Source organism: Harpia harpyja, chromosome 21, assembly GCF_026419915.1.
Source record: "Harpia harpyja isolate bHarHar1 chromosome 21, bHarHar1 primary haplotype, whole genome shotgun sequence".
In the NCBI taxonomy this organism is placed as follows: Eukaryota; Metazoa; Chordata; class Aves; order Accipitriformes; family Accipitridae; genus Harpia; species Harpia harpyja.
Window position 1 is genome coordinate 18,686,434 of NC_068960.1, and position 20,613 is coordinate 18,707,046.

The following is a 20,613-nucleotide window of genomic DNA, read 5'->3' on the forward strand; positions in this document are numbered from 1 at the left end:
AGTTGAACTACCAGGGTGGCTTATCCAGTCTGCAATCTGCACCCCCAGGGCCCTCAGCCCACTCCAGCACAGGGCCCATTACACTGCTATTTGGTCACCCTAAAGGCATCTGATAGCGAGCCATTACCTGCCCTTTACGGCAGGCCCACCTGATAGCCATCTTTCTTTGTCATGGTTGACCAAAGTCCCCCTACTTGCATGTCCCCCCCCCACTTTCCTGCCAAGCCAAGACCAGTCCCAATCAACAGCTGGAGGACCCAGCCAAATCCCTCCCCTGCCCTGCTGAGGCCAGCAGCCCCCCTTCTCCCAGGGCTGGGGGGACGTGGGGTCACAGCAGGTCCCCAGCACAGCTCAGAGCCCAGCAGCTCCTGGTCAATGGAGCTGCACAACTTTTATGGGTTCCTAACCCCAGGTGGGTACAGCTGCTCCTGCTCAGGTATTCCTTCTCCTCCGGGTTCAAGAGCAAAGGACAGCTCAGGGATTGGGAGGGGGGAAAGTTTCCTAATAAACAAACCCTCAGGGAAGGCTTATCTTGGGCAAGGCAGTGGAAGGAACGAGATTTCAAGCTTCTTTATAAAAGAGGAGGTTGTTGCTTTCCCCGTCCCATCAGCACAAGGACGTGGCCCCAGGGAAGCTGAGAGCAGAGGACACTGAGGGTGGGTTTGCTGCATCCCCAACCAGTTTTCCAGCCCCGTTGGTGTGGCTGTGAGCTCTGGCTCGATGCACTGCCGGGGTGAACAGCAAGGGGAGACAGCGCAGGGGCAACCCAGGCACCCCGGGACACAGGGACTGGGCCACAGTTTGTGAGGAAGGATGGCAGGACATCACGTCAGGCTGCTTCTCGTGAGCAGGGCAGCCCCAAGGACGAGGTAGGAACACCCCACAGACCCCACAAAAATGCCGTGTCCCCCGATTTCCCTGGTTTGATGTCAAAGGGCCAGTGGCAAATTTTGGGGATGGATCCCGTGCTGGAACAGGACGGTTGCTGCAGAGACACAGTCCCAGGGTTGCACAGAGGACGGCAGGGGCTGCGGTGGGCATCGCCTCCTCCCGCTGCAGCCCAGCCTGCCAAGGGAAACCACGGTCCAAGGGACGGAGCTGCAAACACTCTTGTGTTTGCCCACAAGTTAAAGATGGGGTAGACCCAACCCCATGTTCAGGGGAAGAGGGTGCTCCCACGCACTGGCAGGGTGCTCGCTGTGGCACCAAGAAATGGGGATGTGTTTGATGCCAGGGCGAATTAACCCCTGGCACACACCAATTGGCAGCTGGGTGGGGGATATCCAAGTGATTTGGGACCATGCAAATCCGGAGGCTGTGTGTGGCTGAAATGACAGGGGGAAGGCAAGCGCCGAGGTGCCCTGCCTGCTGTGTCTTGCCCGGCGGTCCGTGTCAGTGCATCCCGCAACCCACCTGCGGCAGGGCCGGGGAGCTGGGCGCTCACTCGTAACAGTGGGCTACCAGGTGGAACCAGTTGGGGACAAGAAGTGGTTCCTGCTCAGCACAACCAGTTTTCTCTTACCCCAATGTGGGCAGGCCAGAGCTTGGAGCAGTGGAAAGTTACCAAACATGGACTAAAGAAGGGCCAAGGTCGGCCAGGAGATTTCTGAGCAGACGTGTGAAGCTGCAAAGACAACCTGGAACAGAATTGCTCTGTCTCGGGCAGGAGGGAGGTAACGAACCGGCTTTGCAGTGGCGGCAGGGCTGAGTGCAGCGTGTGCTCTTTAACTGCGAGCTAAGGGCAGCTGGAGATACCCGGTTGCGAGGACTCTGGAGCTGGGAAGACAAACTGGGAATTGCTACCAAAGGGTCCCCATCATCCCAGGGACCTTGTCCCAGCCCAGCTTGCACTTCCCACCTGGGGAAAGGCATGCAAGGTTTTCTTTCTGCCAAATGACTGCACACCGGGGGGATTTTCCCCATGACCTTAAGTAAGGAGTGGTGGTGTTTTCAGAAGTTCCAAGCAAAGTGTCCTAGAAGGTACTAGCAGTGTCAGGAGGAAGACCATTCTCTTTGTCTCTTCCTCAGTCCTCTTCTCAGCCTTGTCCCTCCCTTTGCTTGGAAGCGTCTGCACACTAGGAGCAAGCAGGGGAGGATGCTGACTCTCCTCGAGGCAGAAATGTCATCCCCAGGGCTGGTGGCACACCAGGGAAGCAGCACAGATGTGCTGAGAGCTGGCAGGGGCCTGATCTGCAAGGGCAATGCAGCTGCATGGATGGACAGCCCAGCCTGCAATGCTGCCTGCTTTCACTCAAACTGCAGCTCTTGTGGAGGAACCACACGTCCTCCTCATCCTCCTCAGATCCTCTCTGTAGGAGGAAGAGGATCAGAGCTCAGGCAGCCCAGAAAGCACCACTCCATGCATTGCCTGTGGCTCATCTTGGATCCTCTGGTCCCAGCTGTTTGTAGCAGCAGCGCTACTGTTCCTCACCACTCTCACCATTACAATCACCATAGTGGCATCACCGCCTCCAGCCATCTCGCCGTGCCCTGGTGACTATCCCCTGGCTCTGCCGGGACACTGCTGCAGTGTTTCGAGTCCGTCATGAACACTTCAACCCCCAGCAGCCACGAACACTGAACTGCAGGGCAGTCCTGGGGGACTGCAGCTCCAGAACTGCTTGGGTAACAGTTGTATTCTCCATCCACTCCATGCAGTGCAGCCAGCATGAGCGAGTGCAAAGGAGCAGCTATCCCATCTCCTCAGTTTTAAGTAAGGAAAAAGAGTACAAAAAGCTACAAAATTTCCCTGCTGCATTTTCCCCCTGCCCATCTGTTATTGCAATTGGAGGTTTCCTTTCCCTGCTCCTGGATGCCTCAGAACGGATCGTTTCCCTGGGTATTTGCCCAGGGCAGAACCATTCTGGCTTTGGAGTTGGATCAAAGGCCCACAGAGGGAAGCACTGAGGGTTTAAGTAATTAAAAGAGCTGGGGCAGAGGAGAACAGCGCTCTGGCTCTCACCAGGGCTGATGCTCCCCGAAGGCAGCCAAGCTGAGTGGGAAGAGGGTTTCCCTCGGGCACCGCAGGCTAAGGCGGGCTGAGATCCCGGCTGACAATGATGTTTGATCAGCTCCTGCCTTGCCTGCCCGCTCCCCTGCCTGGAGGGTGCACGCAAGGGGGCCAGTGCTTGCTGGGACCGAGGCAATGCAGGAGATGCTGAGTAGCACCGAAGCAGCAGGGCTGGGTGCTCCCTGCTGCTGCACCCGTGGGGGGCGGGGGAAGATGCTGAGGGTCAAAATGTTGAGAGGGAAGGAGGAAACGTCCTGCAAGGCAGAAGCTGCCTGAAGACCCAGGAGTGCCTGCACGGCCAGGTACGGTGCCTGGGCAGCCCTGGCTCTCCCATCCCAGGCAGCAGCCACTGCAAAGCCAAAACAGCCACATCATTTTCCCAGATCTGGGGCTGCAGGGGGTCAAACCCCCACAGCCACTGCTATTTCCTCTCTAATTTTAAGTGTGGGCTACCCAAGGATGTAGACAGTTTGTGTTTGGGGCGGGAAGGGGGAACAGAAAGTGCAGTTGCTCCCTCGCCCGTATGTAGCCAGTGCCCACCAGCCTGCAGCACACCAGCACGCCAGCCTGCATGCTTCCTCACCAAGAGCTGGAGCGACCCTTCCTGGAAGACCAAATGGCCCGGTACCATCCATAAGAGGATGTTTCTGGCACATAGTTTTGCTCCAGTAATACCCATGCCCCTGGGATCCAGCAGTGCCCCTGGACCTCCAGAGTCCTCCCCACCAGGCAGAGCATGGGGCTGTGTTTGCAGAAAGCTTCTGCTCCATATAGCCTTGGGATGCTGTGCCTGCCAGGACATGAGGACACTTCGCTTTCCTCCCACCACCCCCCTGGAGCCAGTGTGGAGAGGCTGCAGGAGCCAGGCCAGGGCAGGACGGAGGGAGCCAGCCTGGGGGGACCACTGCCTGGCTCCCGTGGCCCTGGGGACAGGCTGGTGTCTGGGGCAGGTGGGGAAGGGGGTGGCAATGGGGACGCTGCCACCAAGGCTAGCTGGAACTCGCCCATGGGGCTGCTCCTGGCAGGAGAGGGGCTTTGTGCCAGTGCCCTGCTGTGCTTCACATTTTTTGGCCCTTTCAGTCAGGCTCAACAGGGAGCTTGATGTCTCAAAGAGGATTAACTTCCTAATCCTCTTGTGAGCCTTGTGAGAGCAGGAGGCTGTGGAGGATGAACACAAGGGAGAAGCCGAGATGTCAGCTCAGCCCTTATCAGACCCCGGAGAATCTTCTCTACAGGTTAGCTAACTGGCAGTGGGGACTCCAGGGTGCCCATGCTGGCCAGAGGACAGTGCCAGGGCAGTTTTAGGGACCAGAGTAGCTACAACCTTCCTTCCTGGAGGGCTTTCTGTGATGCCTGAAGAAGAGCTGAATTCCTGCTCTTGCCTCCATGTAACTGGGTTTAGGAAGCCCCAGTCCCAGCCTGTGTGGGGGATCAGGCTCCGAAAGCACTGTCCCCCAGTGTCCCCCAAGCCCCTGCATGTCCCCAGCTGGGCACTGCAGGCATTTCAGGGACAGTGCGGGAGTACAGCTGGGACAGGGGCTCTGCTCAGGCTGGACATCATGTTTTCTGCGTGCGGCTGTGCAGCAGGTACTCCAGCTTCCCACCGAAAGCTCCCACACAGTCCTGGGACACCACTTTCTATCGTGCACACACACACACACGCACACACAGTACATTGCATCTTTTTGATAATTAGTGCCAATCATCCCCCCGGTTGTTCAGACAGATGGAGCAGCCTCACATCTGCACAAAGAAATGACAAGCCCATGTCCAGCCCCAGCCAGCTGGACACCCACCCGCCACCCCCGCTTCATCCCTACGACCGCCCGCTTCTGCTCCCAGCAAACAATCACAGCCCTCGGCCAAAATCTCCCTGTGCTGATGGTGATCCGGAGCAGGCTGGGGACTGCTGGGACCCTCAGGACTGGAGTGCTCTGGCATCCAGCATGGACCTGAGCTACAGGAGGGTTTTGTTGCACCACGACAATTAACACTCCACTGACACAGCGGCCATCCACGTCCCCCTGACCCTCTCCCCAGCCATGGAACTGTGCTCTAGACAGGGAAATATTCTCAATGGATGGGTTTGGGGTTTTTTCCACAAGTCTGTGACTAGGTAGCAATGACATCGGCTCATCCCATGGGATCTCCCGCTGGCTCCCTGCACACATGCACAGTGCCAGGCAGGTGCTGTGCCTGTCTCCCTGGGCATGGGGACTGGCAGAGACCCAGGGCTTGCGCGTTCCTTGTGGACACTCAAGCAAGAGTTGCTGTCCCTGGGCCAGGGGAGGAAAAGCCGCAAAGGGAGAAGTTCACCACTGGTGCCTGCAAGTAATGTGCTCCAGGAAAGCCTGAACCGGACCCAAACTCTTCCCCTTGGTCCATCTCCAGCGCCAGCAGCCTGGCCATGCCCTCGTCCTTGAACCCTGCAGCTCCCAGTGTCGGTGTGGGCATGGGCTGTGCCAGGGCCCTGCCATGACACCAGGCGTCTTCTAGGGTCCGGGGGTGGCTTTCAAACAGGTTGTGACAGAGCCACGGTCCTGGAAAGGTGAACGGGAGCCCCAGGGCCAGGCTGTGTTTGTTTATCCTGGCGATGGAGCACACAACAGCGAAACAAAAGGTCAGACCCTGTTGCCCTGGGAGATGGTTTTTGAAGCTGCCTACCATCCTGCTGGGGCTTGGATGGAGCGGCCCCAGTGCTTGTCATGTCAAGTTATTTTTGTAATTTTGGCTGGTAATGGGTCTGAAGCAGCCTCCCAGATGCTGTGAGCTTCGGGAATACACTGATACAGGACCAGAAGGGCCCTAAACACACCGAGAGAGGACCACCCATCCCTGGGGCTTCAGAGGCAGATCCCTATCCCACAGCTCCTGCAGCCAGCCAGACCCCAACCCACTTCCTTCATCTGAAGGGCCAGGCACACACAGCCCCTCCAAGCATTCCAGAAGGTGGGGGGAGTCTGATCCAAACTTCATGTACCTTTTGCCCAGCTGAGTAATGAATGGACACAAACTTCTTCACACTTTGGTCAGGTTTAAGGCGGATGCTTTGACCTCACTGCGGGCAAGGGTGGACCGAGCACTGTCAGCAAGCACTGCCAGGGAGGGAGGGCAGGCTCTGACCAGCCCCTTGCAGGCTGGTCCGGGCTGACTCTGCTTTTACTCCTGATCCTTTTTGTTTGAGCTGAACCTACAAATGCCACCGTCAACTCCAAACATGGCCTTGCCCAGCTGGGGTGAGCCAGGGTTGAGCAGTGTGGAGATGGAGAGGGGGGCTGTGCCCAGGAGTCCCGGCCCTTCCTAGAGCTTCTCCATTGCTGGACCTCAAAGCCTGACATGGCAAAAATCACCAGTCTCCTTTTTGCAAGTGGGGAGACTGAGGCACGCAACCACACAATGCCCAAGCTGGGAGCGCACAGGCAGGCAGTGAAGAAGCAGTGAGGTGAGGCAGGAGCCCTGATTCAGGGTGTGAGAGTGTCCCTGTCCCACCCCGGCAGCTGCGTCTCATGCTAAGGCTGAGGTGCAGCAAATCAACCCCTTTGTCTCTAGATAAAAACCCCAAATTGTCCCTGCAGCTGGGCACCTTGGGGCTTCTCCTCCCTCTGGCAGGAGCAGGTAGATGGGACATAGACCGATCCTGGAGAAAAGGCACCTTCTCTCTGGGCATGAGACCAGCAGGGAATAAAAACCACGCATATCAGCCCTTGTCTCGCTGCTTCTGGTTGTCAGCACAAGGAGCTTTTGTGTTTACCCAGACTCAAGGGCAATTGCCCGTCACTAACAACACAATATCCCTCGGCCCCGCTGCCCTGAGCCCGGCGAGGGAGCAGGACGGAGCCGGTGGAAGGGCAGCGCTGCCAGGGAAGGACAGGCAGCCCCCAGGACGTCAGGACAGAGGTACAAGTCCTGTTGAGCTGGGCTCGTGGTCACACATGGTCGTTGGCCTGAGCTGTGCTGGGGACAGCATCAGGGCCCTCTTTCTGGACTTAGACCCATGAATGAGCACCTCAGGCTTGGCTCAGGAAACACCATCAAGGGTCTGATGGCAGCTTTGGGTGCCCAGTGCCTGGGAAGTGAGATGTACACTCCTGGTGCTGCGTGTGTGGTGGCTGGTACATCGGCTCCCTGATGGTGACTCAGTTTCCCCATCTGTAAAATCCAGTTTCTTGGATTTTGAACAGTGTCCAGCTCTGAAAGAGGACCCCAACAAGCAGTCACCGTGGGGGCGGTGGAGGGCTTGCTTCCACCGAGCAGGTCTCTGCTGCCAGAGACACAAAGCACAACCACTTTGGGGAAGCAGGTGACAAAGCTGTTCCCAGGTCCCAAAAGCAGCAGAAATTGGATTCTCTCCACATTCACACTCATCCCCACCATCACATATTTGCGTTTGATAGTTCTGCAAGTATTCAGGGGATAACTTTTAGACAGTTGCGGTATTTGTACATGGGAAGGACAATCTGCACCCAGTATGCCTTAGCCCAGCCCAGCTTCCTTCAGCTGTGGTTTGGGGAAGCGTTACTTTTGCAGGCAGTATAGAGCACATGATACCAGGCAATCATGGGACACAGGGTGATAAAGGTAGAGCGGTGGCTTGCAAACAACTCTGAACAGTCAGGTGTGCCCATTATAATATTAACTATAATCACATTTAAAGGAAAGTTAACTTCTGCCTTCCAGGAACTTTAATAGGCCACATTTCTCTTAACATTTTTCTTACCAGCTCCTGGCTGTGTGCTACAAGCTGTGCTCCAGCCAGCCCCTGGAGAGCACACAGCAGAGCCGGGCTGTCATCTCTGCCTTCTGGGGGACTCATTTCTTATGGTTTTAAAACAGAGGGAGAGTGGGCAAAAGAGAAATTGTGGTTCTCATGGTGGCTCTTGCATCCGAAAAAATTGTGTAGTTTGAATGTGTCCTTCAGAGCAGTACCTCCCTTTTTTCCGACAAGTTGTTGGCTATTTCAGGAATAACTTAATTTATTTGGATGGGGAGGGGGCTGCCCTTAGCAAAGACACGTGCTGGCCAAGTGTGACATCTGACCCATGTGGGAGCGGAGGAATAGTCATCCTCAGTGTCTCAAGTTAGCATGGACTGAGCATGGTTTGGAGAGATGAGGCTTACAGAAAACAGGGTTAAGAAGTGTTAAAGGCCTAAGAGAAGCCACTAATCCCAGGAACTGGAGAGGTGGAGATTCCATTCAGTGTGCTCACACACAGGGAGCTCCTTTACACATAAATCCTCAGGCCAGATCTGGCACCAGCCAAGCTGTCGTTGAGGCCGATGGACCTTTTTGGCTGGTTCCTCCAGCTGCAGATCCAGCTTGCCGACTCTTTCATTTTTGTGTCATGGTCCCTGTTTTTCTTTATATCCTGAGCATGTAATTAGCTGGCAGGGCTATGATCTGGTCTCTGTTGCATTGGAGTGAATCCAGACTTATACCAACACCTTGACCATGGGTAGACAGCAAGCACCTGAGCTCAGAGCATGTCCCCAGAGATGGCAGCAGGCAGGGACAGTAACGGTCCTACTACTTCCCCCAAACAGGGACGAGAGATTTGTCATGGACTACACTCTGGAGACCAGCCAGCAAAAGGAGAAGCTTCTGAAAACCATCTACACCCTCCAGCTGAAGTCAATCACCACACTCCAGACAGCCAGCCCGCTGCTGAGCAGCCAGCGTGGCATGGGCATGGTGACACAGCACCAAGTCCACCAGCTGGTGGATAAGGCCAAAAGCCTGTGCGGAGATCTGGACAACATTAAGAACCTCCTCCACTATTGCCAGGATGACCTGGTCCGGCGGATCCCCAACCCCACCGGCAGCCGCTATGGGGAAGTAAGTGGAATCCATTGCTCCCTGGATGGCTGCATCTACATGACAGCCGAGAGTGCTCCCTGGGTCCACATCCTCAGCAGCACAGGCCAAACACTGCAGTCCCTGCCCTGCCAGCAAATGGGGAAGGAAAGTGGCACTTTCTTGCCAGAAGATGTGACTGTGACTCAGATGGGAATGGTGGCTGTAGCCGACATGATGAATGGAGCCATCTGGGTCTTCAACGCTCACACCAGCCCCTCCAAGGGGGAATGGATAAAAATCAGACAGGTTGGTTCCCCCAGGGGTATTGGAGTAGACTCCATGGGCAAGATCTTGGTAGCAGACTATGCACAAGGTCAAGTCCACAGCTTTGCTCTGGACCATGCCTTCAAGACATTCAATATCCACTCGGTCCCCGACTTGCAGGGACCTCGCTACGTCAGTCCAGCGCCCAACGGAGGCTTTGTGGTAAGCGAGGAGTGTGGAGACGTCAAGGTCTTCATGAGCAGCCGTAAACTCCTCTGCTCCCTCAGCAGCAAATATGGACACCGGTTTGGCAACCCAGCTGGGGTCTGCGTTGACGTGGATGGCAGCATCCTGGTGGCAGATGAGCAGCGACGGACAGTCCACTTGTTCCCAGAGCATGGGGCTCCTGTCTGCCTGGTGTCCGCAGGGCTACGGAGGCCTGCTGGCGTGGCTTGTTCTTCCTTCGGGCACCTCTTTGTGGCAGATGCAGGGGAGAACTGTGTAAAAGTCTTTAAGTACTGCGTGAGGCCCCCTTACAGCCCCGCCAGCCCCGGGGGTACCACGTGGTGACCCCAGCCTAACACCCAGGGGGGGAGTGGGGTTGGTTCCACTGCAACCCCGCTGAGCTTTGGGTCTGCTGGTGGGCTGTGAGCTCCACTGCTCCCATAGCTGGGCATTGTCCCCATACTTGACTGCCTTATCGCCCTCCAGCTTCTCCAGATGGCAGAAGCAAGGACTAGCTCTGAGTTTCTTGGACCCACCAGAGTAGCTAAAGGAGGACTGAGCTACTCAGAATTGGCCACGCATTGGTGCCTTGGCAAACTTATCACCACTCCCTTGAATCCTTGTGTGTTTTTGCAAAGATAATATAAATACTTCTCTTCCCTGCACACTGTTTTTATGTAGCCATTGTTCCACCTTCGTGATGCCAGAGTATGACTGGCAGGGTAAGGCCAGGCCAGAGCTGGCAGCCGTCGTCTATCTGGCACGCTGGGTTTGCAGCAGACTTCAGGAGAATGGTAAAATAAAGGTAACTCATTCCATGCTGCATTCCTGACCTCTACAGGGAAGCAACAACTACTGCATGGAGGAAATTGCATATGGGCATGTAGAATTACTCACACCAACCCATGTCCTGGGGCTGAGCCTGCCCGGCCGTCCTGTTCTCCCCTTGGAGAGGAGGGCTAAGAAACCACAGCCGCTGCCTTTATCAGCAGAGGCCAGGGAGAAGCTGGCAGGGTGCGGTGGGAGAGGGAAGGGCGTTTTCCTCTCCCCGCTCCAGCCCTCGGCACGGGCACGGTGCTGCACGACTCCTCGGCCTCTGCTGATGTCCAAGACCTGAGTCCAGTCACCACCTCCCACCGCAAACGAACCCCAGAGAGGACCCTTTCTTCTTCCTGGCCCTGGAACGAGTGCTAAAGGCCACGGACACCCTGAGGTGCCCTCCCAGACCCCCTCTCCCTGCAGAGCGAGGCAGCCCCAGGAGCGAGCCCAGCAGCAGGGAGGGACTCCGTGCACTTTGCAGGAACAGGGATAAGCCTGTCCCATCCCCTCCCTTCATTTGAGCTCCCAGAAAAAACGCATCTTCCCCCACCTTATTTCCAATCCTGCGACTCCCAACAAAAAAAATCCAAACCCTCTTCTCTAGCCCGCCCCTGTGGGGCCTGCGCCCTCCACCTCCGCACCCACTCCCCCCTTCCGTGCGGGACCCCCTCCAGCTGCCCAGCGTCCTCCCGGCACCCCCGCGGCCCCAACCCACTGCCGGCTCACAGGAGGGAAGCTCCCGGACACCGGCATCTGCACCCACGGGCCTCTGCCAGGCCGCGGACCCGCTGAGGCGGCAGCGATGACGGGGTCCCGTGAGGAAAGGCGGGTCCCTGGCCTGCGGGGACGGGGGGACAACGGGGTCCCACGAGGGAAGGCGAGTCCCTGCCCTTGCCCCAGGCCCGGGTGGGTGATGGCGTGCCCGAGGGCTGGGCGAGCTGGCGCTCCTTATCGGCCGGCTCAGCCGGGGCCCCGCCGCCTCTCTCTCGGCCCCGCGAGAAGGCGTTGGGACGAGCCTCCGGTGAGCAGCGCTGCCGGGGAAGCCGGGGCAGACCCCCGCCGCGGCGGCTCCGGGCCCTCTCCAGGCTGCTGGGGGACGCGGCCTTAAAAACCAGGGGGGAACGAGGAGGGCGGGAGAGGGGCGCCGGGCAGTCCCGCGGGGCGGGCGGAACGCGGGAGCCCGGTTCCCGGCGCCGGCCGGGCCCGCCGCGGTGCACAGCCCGGCGCCCAGCCCGGCGGCAGTGGCGTCTCCGAGCAACCGGTCCCCGGAAGCGGCCGGTCTGGCGGAGCGGGCGGTAGGCGGCAGCGGCGGGACGGGCCGGGCCGGGGCGGCGGCGGCGGCGGCGGCGGCGGCGGCGGCGGCGGGGGGGCGCGCGGGGCGCGGAGGCCTGCCCGGCCGCGGGGCTCTCCCCGGCCCCGCATGCCCTCAGCGGCCCGGCCCCGGGGCTCCCCCCGCGCCGAGGCCTGGCCGAGGGTGCTAGCCCTCACCGGCTGCTTCAGCCCGGGGGTAGCCTGGGCTGCGGGCGGCAGCGCGGGGTCCCGTAGGCGTTGTAGGAGCGGCCCGAGGGCCGGTGATTAAATCTGCCTTAGACCTGAACGAGAGGTGTCGGGGAGGAGGCATTTCATTGCTGTTGTCTCTCAGCCTACCCGTGCCTTAAGATCACATTTAAAAACCGCAAAAAAAGCTGGGTGAGCAAGAGGTCGGTGGGCTTTGCAGGGAGACAGCCCTGCTCCTGCTCCCCTGGGACAGCCGTGGCCAGCTTGTCAGTGCTTTCTCTGTCTCCTGGCCTGGTGGCCGTGGAAAGACCTTGGGATGCTCAGGCGTGGGTGTGCCAAGGGGTCGGCACCCCTTGGCATGGCAGGTGGCAATGGGGCAGCCTGCATGGTGAGACTGGGGCCGTGTCCCGCTGTTCACCTTCGCTCTTCTGTCTAAAATTCTGACATGAATCAGCCCTGGGGTACTTTCTTCATTTGTTGGTTGCACTAATGCGTTTTAGGCGGTGTCCGCTGTTGGTTTTGCTGCGCCCGAGATCGTTGCATTGATGATCTGTGGGATCTCGGGGAAAAGCTGGGGGTTTCCAGCAGAAGTGGGCAGATCTGGAAGACTTTAGGCACTTTATGAGCAGGGACTAAGCAGATTGGTAGGATATTTCTGTTAAAATTACCAGCAGTGAAACAGTTGGCCGTGGTGACATTTAGAATGTCAACTTTAGATTTCAAACAGTCTATTGAAACGAATAAGGTAGGATGCAGGACCAGCAGTGGATTTGGGAATACAAGCCCTGCCGCCTGAGCTCCCAGGCTGGCTCCCTGGTTACTACCGTATGCTGTATTAACATATGAATAGTTGATCGGCTGGTTTTCCACTGTTGAGATACTTTGTACAGCCTGAAAATTGTATCAGTCTTCTCTGCCATATCTGCAGCAGCCAAAGGACAGATGGTGTGCTTAGGTATTATTTAACCTGAGCTATAGCCAAAGTAGTTAGCTGCATAAAACTAAGTTAATTTAAAAGGTTGGGGAAGGTGTGAGAGGAAAAACTCACAAACTAGAGAAGATAAGAATGAGAAGTGTTTCTTCTCCATAAGAATTTTTCCCAGATGACTGTGGCTATCTTTAAAAAAAATCTTAGTGGAAAATAAATGTTTTAATTAGGAGTCAGTTGATAATTCTTCTCCGAAATGTCCAATGGATGGGCAAACCTTTAAGAAGGACAGCCATGCAGAGGCACTGGAAGTCTCTTGTAACGATACTCTCAAACAACTGTGACATCTCTTGAGGAAAAAGAATAATAAAAAAATCAACTTTAAAAAGTTATCTGTTCAATATTACTGGTGGTAGCTTTGGTAATTAAAAAAGAAATACTGAAAAAACCCATTCAAGTACTTATTTTCTTAATTTTTCTCTGGTTTCTTTAAAATATCGAGCTCAATTTCAGTTTGTAGAGTATTCAGTTATTGCTAAACTTCACTTCTAAAGTTTTGGTATTGCGATACAGCTAGAATGTTATCACTCTAGCTAAATTTATATTATTTTAAATAATTTCTGAGCATATGCACGAATGTACAATCCCCATGTGTTCAATCTGTTATTTTACCTTTCAGAGCCCCTGTATTTATATGATTTGTTTTCTTTTTCCTGGGAATATGTCAATGGGTCTTAGTGAAAAAGAATGAAAATCCTTTTTCAAACCTAAAGCTAAATCATGAAGCAGATTTCATCTTGCCTGATAATGTTTCTTTAACAACCTGAGTTAGGCAAGGAGGTAGGAGAGGCAGTGAAGGGAAGACTATTTTTGGCCAGTATCCTTGGACAAACTGCAGTCTTTCTAAGAGAAAGAGAGCAAAATGTAGGGGACAGGTTTTATTTCAAGCTTTTTTAAAGACCAACCTAATTAATTGTGTCTGTTAGCTGATTTTCCCCAAAGTTTCCTATGTGTGTCAGGAGCAACTCTTCTAGATAGGATGTCTGTCCTTTGACGTCTATGTGGTCTTCCAGAAAGAAAACACAAAAAAATACTTGAGTCTTAGCTATTTCAATAGAAGTGAAAAATAAGCTTGGATGTCTTGTTTTTCAGTCCATTTGGGGCTAATAGTCATTAAACTTTGTCTGGTGAAAGATGACATTTTTCACTTGTACTGTAAGTCTTTGGTCTTTCCCACGCCTGGTGTCCTGCACCCTTACAGTCTCGGGGTGTCACATCTGCCATTTTTCTACCCTTCCTTTGATATATCCTTCTGCTTCCCTTCGCCTTGTGCTGGAGGCTTGCAATCCTTTGGAAAAACACATATTATTTGAGGTTCTTCTGAGATCCTGCTTCCTCACAGACTCTACGTCTCTGAGGTTATCCCTCTGGTCAAAGAGAGAGAGATGGAAGTCCCTCTGTGGCCTCCAAATCTTGCCGTGGGCTGGAGAGTCTGTGGGGCAGCGAGGGACGATGCTTGGTGCCTTCAGCACCTGCAAATACTCACTGCTTTCAGCAGCATGATGCGAACAAAGTGCCTTACGAGCACCCTTATGCCTGTTTGAGGGGAAGTCTTGGGGTGTGCTTTGGAGCTTTGCAGTAAAAAGGAAAATTCAGTTGCAGGAAAAAAAACATTATTCCTTGCAAATGCAGCAGCTGTGGTGCTTTTCCCATCAGAGGAGCGGGCTGTGCACCTAGGAAACTTCACCTTGCTGCCTCGAGGGGCTGACAACTCATCCGTGAGCAGACATTTCCTACTGCTGTACTTGGCAGGGCTGTGAGACTGGGAGTAGGTTAATCACTCGCCTTTGCTGCTTCCCCATGGCCTCCTCCATGCCGTAGCAAATTGCCAGGTGCTGAGATTTACTAGATCAATTGTATTGTATTAAAAAGAGAGAAAACAAAACCACCAGGGACCTTCGCATTGTTCATCCTCTCTACGTGTTATAAATACACTCTCTGTTCCTCTTTCCGATTGACTGGGTCCCTCACAGAGGAGCCAGCCTCGGGGGCCTGCAGAGTTTTCACATCTCTAACAAAGCACTGAAGGACGGGAAAGGACAACGGGCGCCGGATGCCGACTGTTCTGCGCCAGCGCCCTCCTTACTGCAATTATATTTCTGTTAGGAACCTCCACCTTATTTAAAGAGACATTGTCAACTGCCTCAAAGCTCCTTTTTGTAAAAGTCTTACAAAGCCATTGAGATGTTTGCTTAATGACGTGAAAAAAAATATTGTAGCTAAAGAACACTGATAAAGCAGAGATGCTTCTCCTTTTTTAGGATCTTGTATCTAATGAATTAAAACTACTACATAAACTTCAATCCGTTAATCATTATAGTCCCTTTTGACAAAATCATCACCTCTGTTTCCAGATGAGGGGAGTGAGACAAGAAGAGATGAGTGATCTGACTAAGGTTGTTCAGTGAGGTTGTTGCAGAGCACAGCTCGGCGTTCCTAGATGGTAAAGGAGGCTCTGAAATTATCTGGCTTTATAGCATAAACCACTATTTGATTGTCGGTAATAGAAGGAAATTCCCCAGATGCATCACGGTCTGCTATGATGTAGTTGCTTCTCTAGGAAGTGCTCAAGCGCATCCAGTATCAGATCCAAGATCTGAGGCTGGATGGATTCCTGATCTTGGCCGGTCTGATGGGTTGTGCTTATCGCTGCAGTATCATAAAAGACTGCTCCAGGACTGGGAAAAGGGCTTTGCTGAGAAACTCACCACCCCTCACTTCAAAGACTGCAGATTCTTGGGAACCTCCTAAATACTCCTCTGATTTGAAATCCCTGTTGGCTGTCACTAATGTCATTATCTAGTTTCAGTGCAGAGGCGAATGGTTGGACTTAGTGTTTTAAAACTTGACTGGGCCTCCTCCCAGTGGCTTTGGTCAGCTCAAATTTTCCTTGCATTTAATTGCCATTCTCAAGTTTTATTTCTGTGTTTATTTGCAGGTGTACCGTTCTTCCAGGATCACTGCCATGGTACTTAAGGTCTTCTTTCCGTCTTGCTGCTCTTCAGCAGAAAGTGGCATTCTGATCGGGCGCTGGATCTCCGAACAGAACTCTGCTGTTATCCTTGCGGTGGTCCATTTCCCTTTTATTCCTGTCCAGGTGAAGCAGTATCTCAGTGAAGTCCAACGGGTGACTAAAGTCAGTGTTTCGGTGCTTGGCTCATGGAGCAACAGCAAACAAGAGAAAGAAGAGAGTCTGAGTGAGTTCTTGGGAGACCTTGGGACAATATTCTCCCATGAGCCATGGATTCAGATAAGCAAAGAGGGAGACAGCAAATTCTGGAGCTGTTCTACCCTTCAGAAACACTCTAACAACCCTAAGGAGGAAGAAATCATCTTAGTATACTATGACCAGCGCAAAGTCATGCTTTCCCATCTACATCCCCCTTTGGCCACAGCTACCTCCACTGACCACAAGGCAGATGATGCTTCAAAGCTCTCTGCCGTCTTTGACACAGTTGCAAAGAGTAAGATACTGTTCATGACTGATAGATACGACGATGGGCCCATCAAGCTGACCCACTGGCAGTCAGATGGCGTTGAAGCTAGTATCATCGTGGAGTTGATGAAGCAGGCCTCTGTGCCTGTGTGCATGCTGCTGACATTCCTGCTTTCACTTATCTCTGGGATCTGCAGGAGCAGGTAAGTAATGCGACATCGGCCAGCTTACGTTTTGCATGGAAATGTAGTTCATGTTTAGGCATTTGCAGGGTTCCTGCTCAACCCCAGTGAGAAATACAGTTGATACAAAATCATTCTGTTGGAAACAGGCTGCCGCAGAGCTGCTGTTAAACTTTTGGGAGCTCCGTTGAAAACGCAAGGCTAAAGGCTTAATGCTCCTTAATGGCTTGATAGCTGGGACTCACTACTCCCAGTTTGCTATGAGTCCTTCCACAGCTGTGAAACATCAGCAAATACTGTGTCTAAATCCATAGTCTCTCTAACAGATGGTGGTGCTGCAACCTTGGCACCTTATAGTAGGTTACAGGGAATGCTGGTCAACATGAATCCTTGGTGAAATCCTGTTGTCGCAACCATGAAACTGAATAGGATGCTTCAAATGTAATGTGTGGCAAGTGCTTGCACTAAAGAGCGATTCTGAGCAGATTGGAAGGGGAGAAGCTTCTGCATATAAAGCTTAATAACACATCTGGTCAGCCTGCCTAGAGAGGTTGTGCCAGAGAAGGGAGTGGAGTTCAGGTTCCAAGCTGCAAGGGGACACTTTAACTGATGAAATTTGGATAACAGCTACTAATGTATTCATGGATAAATCTTCTCAAGTACAGCCTAAGGGTATGGGGAATGGAGTCTTTTAACAGGTTTCCAGTTGTAAGAAACTGTCATAAAAAAATTACAGTGAAACTCTTCATATGCAAAGATTTTCTAAACAGTTGGGTTATGCATTTTGGTACACAAAGGGAAAACTGTCTGGTTTTGGACTGCTCTGTTGGAAGGGATTTAGAGTCAAACACAAACCTGATATAATCAGGAACCACTGGTTCCTGGGACTGCTCTGTAGACACTGACTATCCATTAATGTTGTTAATGGTAACTAAGTTAATGGTTGTTAATGATAACTAAGTCAGAACTTTGTGGTTGGGTAGAATATTGGGTGCCAGCTCTGAAGGTCCTTTTTCTGGCTGTCCATGGACTGTATGTGACTACCAACAAACAGGATGATCCTTTTCTGCATAGGCACTTGGTCTCAATGTCAGACTTGCCCATCTTGATCAGTGCTAGGACTCAAACCAGGCTTAGAGTCAGGTTAAGCCCAAGTCTCACTTATTTCCAGAAGGCCACAGTCTAAGCATAACTTGGGAGCTTGAGCTCAGTCTGGCAGGTTGGGCACAGATAGCTGCTACCCAGCGTATCCGGAGCTATTCTGATTTCAGCTTTTCCTAGGCCCAGTACAGACGTTTTGAGCCAGAGCAGCAGCCAGACTAGCAGCCAGCTGTACATACCAGCAGGCAGAATGCAAGGCTTGCTGTGCGTAAGCCTAGGTTGAACTTGTTCTTAACCTTGGGAGGTAGCTACAGGTTTCTTTCTGCTTTGTTTTATTCACCCATAGTATCAGCATTATATTTACTTATCTTACAGATGTTTTAAAACATCAGTCTTGGAGAACAGAGATTAGTACCTGGCTTTATAACAAACCTCCTGCTTGACCTTCTAAGTCATTTAATGTAATTTGGTTCAATTTAGCACGTGATGTGTGGTACAACCTCCTTTGTGCCAACATACACAAGGCAGAGAGGGTTCAAGATGTCATGTGCAGGTGTCCTTCCAGTCCCCTCCTCCCTGTGCTGGGACAGGACATCCCATAAAATAAGATCTACCAGGTTTTTGCTCCTCCTGGTCACAGGGCTTCTTTCTTTCCCAGGTTTTCGTGATGTTAAGGGGTAACATCATCGACAAGCTAAAGAAAGAGGTCAGTGATGTCATCTCAGGCTGCAGAGGCTTGGGGCTTTTTTGGATATGCCACTGTTGTGCATCTGCACCAGGGAAGCAGGGCAGCAGCATTAGAAATCTCCAAGTGAGCACTGACATCCATCCAAGCTCACCGAGTGCTCTCAAGTCCTGTACATCTCAAATTAAGGCATTTCTTCAGCACCACCTTGTGCTATGGGGTGGCTATTGCAATTCTCTCTTTGGAGGGACACGTGTGCAGGATTTCCATTACCACCGAAGGTCTCTAGTGTGCTGTTGGGGACATCAGGATGATTTGGTATTGAGGCAATAAACTCTGCGTGCTCTTTTTAAAAAGAAGTCCGTTTACAAACACCATGACCTCTGATTCCTCATCCAGAAGGGAGGCACTGTTCCTGCAGTTTCGAGCAAGAAGACAGCTGGGGGTTCTCGTTCATGGAGCTTTAATATTTGCTTGTGATTCAGATTCAGAAAGATTGCTTTTCATCTGATATCTGAAAAATCCACTCTCACTCTTGGAAAAAAAATTTGAATTGGAAAATCGAGATTTACTTTGCAGGCTATGTTAATTTATTGCTAAAATTCCTTATATTTGGAAATACCCCAAAGATCTCCTGCTGCTTAAATAATGCAATGACACAACATCACTGTTTTTTTGTTTGTTTGTTTGTTTTATTTGGTTGGTTTTCCGTTGCACTTCTGATAATCATTCTGTATACTGTGTGGTAAACAAGTGGGAGCATTTATGGCAATGCATAGTCGATATGCATAGGGGTAGGAGACCACGCAAGAAATATTTTTGGCTTTCTTTCTCGGTACTCCTGGAGATGAGACTTACAGTAGCACATCTTGCAACTATTGAGCTTTTTGCAGTATGTTTGTATTTTTATTTAAATAAGTATGTAAATACTTATTTATGTAAATAAGTATATACTTTCCAAAGAAAGTATGTAAGTGGAATAGAGGTTGTCCTCTTGATGTTAAGTGAAAAGAAAAGAGAGTCAGTCGTAGTACAGACAAGCACAGACCTCTGACATGTCTTTTGGACCCATCCAGTTCAATCAAGGAGATGCATTTACCCGTTGCAGGCTGCAGTGGGTGCATGCTGGGTGCTCCTGGGGATGAGACTGCTTTGGAAATAATTCTCGCTTGTGCAAGACATTCCTCAGGCAGAAGAGAGCAGCAGCCTGTCCTTTCCTTTGACCAGGCATGGTCTGGTCGGTGGGTGACCCACAAGCTAGCTGCGTCTAGCTTGGGGAGTTGTGGAGCGGCAACGGATGGTAGGAGACACATGTTGCTGTGAGAGGATGGGGAGACTGTCAGCCCAGTGAGTGTTCAGCACAGGGCCCCAGAGCCATTGCTTTCTACTTGGACTGAGATGGTCTGGCAGCTGTTGGTCTGACCAGTAATTTTTCACCTTCAGTCATCTCTACATACGGTAGCTCTACCACACAGGCAGAGCATTTCTCCTTCCCTCTTCTTTGCATTTCAAGTGCAATGTTCTGCTCTAGCAAAGGTTTGCCACACCAGAATTTGTAACCACTGGGCTAGGATATAATTGGAAGAGAAAACTCATCTGCGCTTGTGCCTCGGTGAATCTGCGAACCCAGGTCTTTGAGATAAGTGGCCAGTGCAGTCCCCCCCGTGTCTCCCTCCCCTGCATGGTGCTTGTTCCTCCGCCACTTTAGATATTACCACCTGACAAGTCAGCTGAAGAACAGTGCATTCATTTGTCTCTAAGGTGGGAGGCTGTAACAAAGAGCTGAGTAACTTGGAGGCCTCAAATTGAGTGATTCACAGTACACTGCATGTATTTCAAACCCAATGTGTCTGAAATTTGAATGGGGAGGGGGAAGGGGAGACTTCAGCACTCTGTTTTTTAAGCTGACAAGCCTTGCACAAAGGATGGTTGAAAGGGCTCAGGACGATGTGGGGAGGAAGGGGATAGCAACCACAGTGAACCAAGCAGGATTTTGAATGAGCCAAACCTTTGCGATTTGTGTAAAATGTATAAATAGCAGCCGGAGCCCCAGTCTGCCCATCCTGCGTTTTATCCTGGCCAGTCCTGAAGGCACTCTGCTGCTGGCCGACAGGCTGAAGTCCTCCGGATGAAATCTGGGGAAGGCATGCACACATTGCAGGGACGTCTGCAGGCCATGCTCACTAATGATCCAAACAGCTGTACAATTTCAAAAGCTAAGCAGGATACCGGGAATAGTTTTAGCATTTGGAATGAGTGTAAACTGAAGGAATACGCCAAAGCAGTTAAGAAAGAGTAGGTGAAGGAAGTGACTAAAAGTGAACATAGATTCCTGGACCTTTAATGAGAAACAGTGAAACACTGTGAAAATAGTGAAACAACCATTGTGTACAGGAAAGAAGTGATCCAAATTATGTCCATATGAGAATTTATTCCCTACAACAAACATGGTGCTTTGTGTTGCTGTACCACTACTGTGCATTCTTTGACCAGCCTGCATCCAGTGGTATCATTTTAGACCACACAAATCACCATTGTTCCTTTCTTGATAGGTTGTGTGGTAATACAAGTAACTCCCCAAAATAATTGAGCATCATTTAGTACTTTTCTTC

General features: G+C 52.2%; 1 protein-coding gene across 3 annotated transcripts in view; it reads left to right on the plus strand.

The window, feature by feature from the left end:
• The first annotated feature begins 11,112 nt into the window (after positions 1-11,112).
• PIGQ (phosphatidylinositol glycan anchor biosynthesis class Q) overlaps positions 11,113-20,613 on the plus strand; it is a 37,835-nt gene continuing 28,334 nt past the window's right edge. Inside the window, exons 1-2 of one of the 3 annotated variants that reach the window (XM_052772641.1) lie at positions 11,113-11,133; positions 15,536-16,236. In XM_052772641.1, coding sequence (XP_052628601.1) covers positions 15,563-16,236 — 674 coding nt within the window. In that variant the 5' untranslated portion in view covers positions 11,113-11,133; positions 15,536-15,562. Of the gene's footprint in view, positions 11,134-11,339; positions 11,408-15,535; positions 16,237-20,613 lie in introns of those variants that run through there. The other 2 variants (XM_052772640.1, XM_052772642.1) reach the window with 2 other exon arrangements.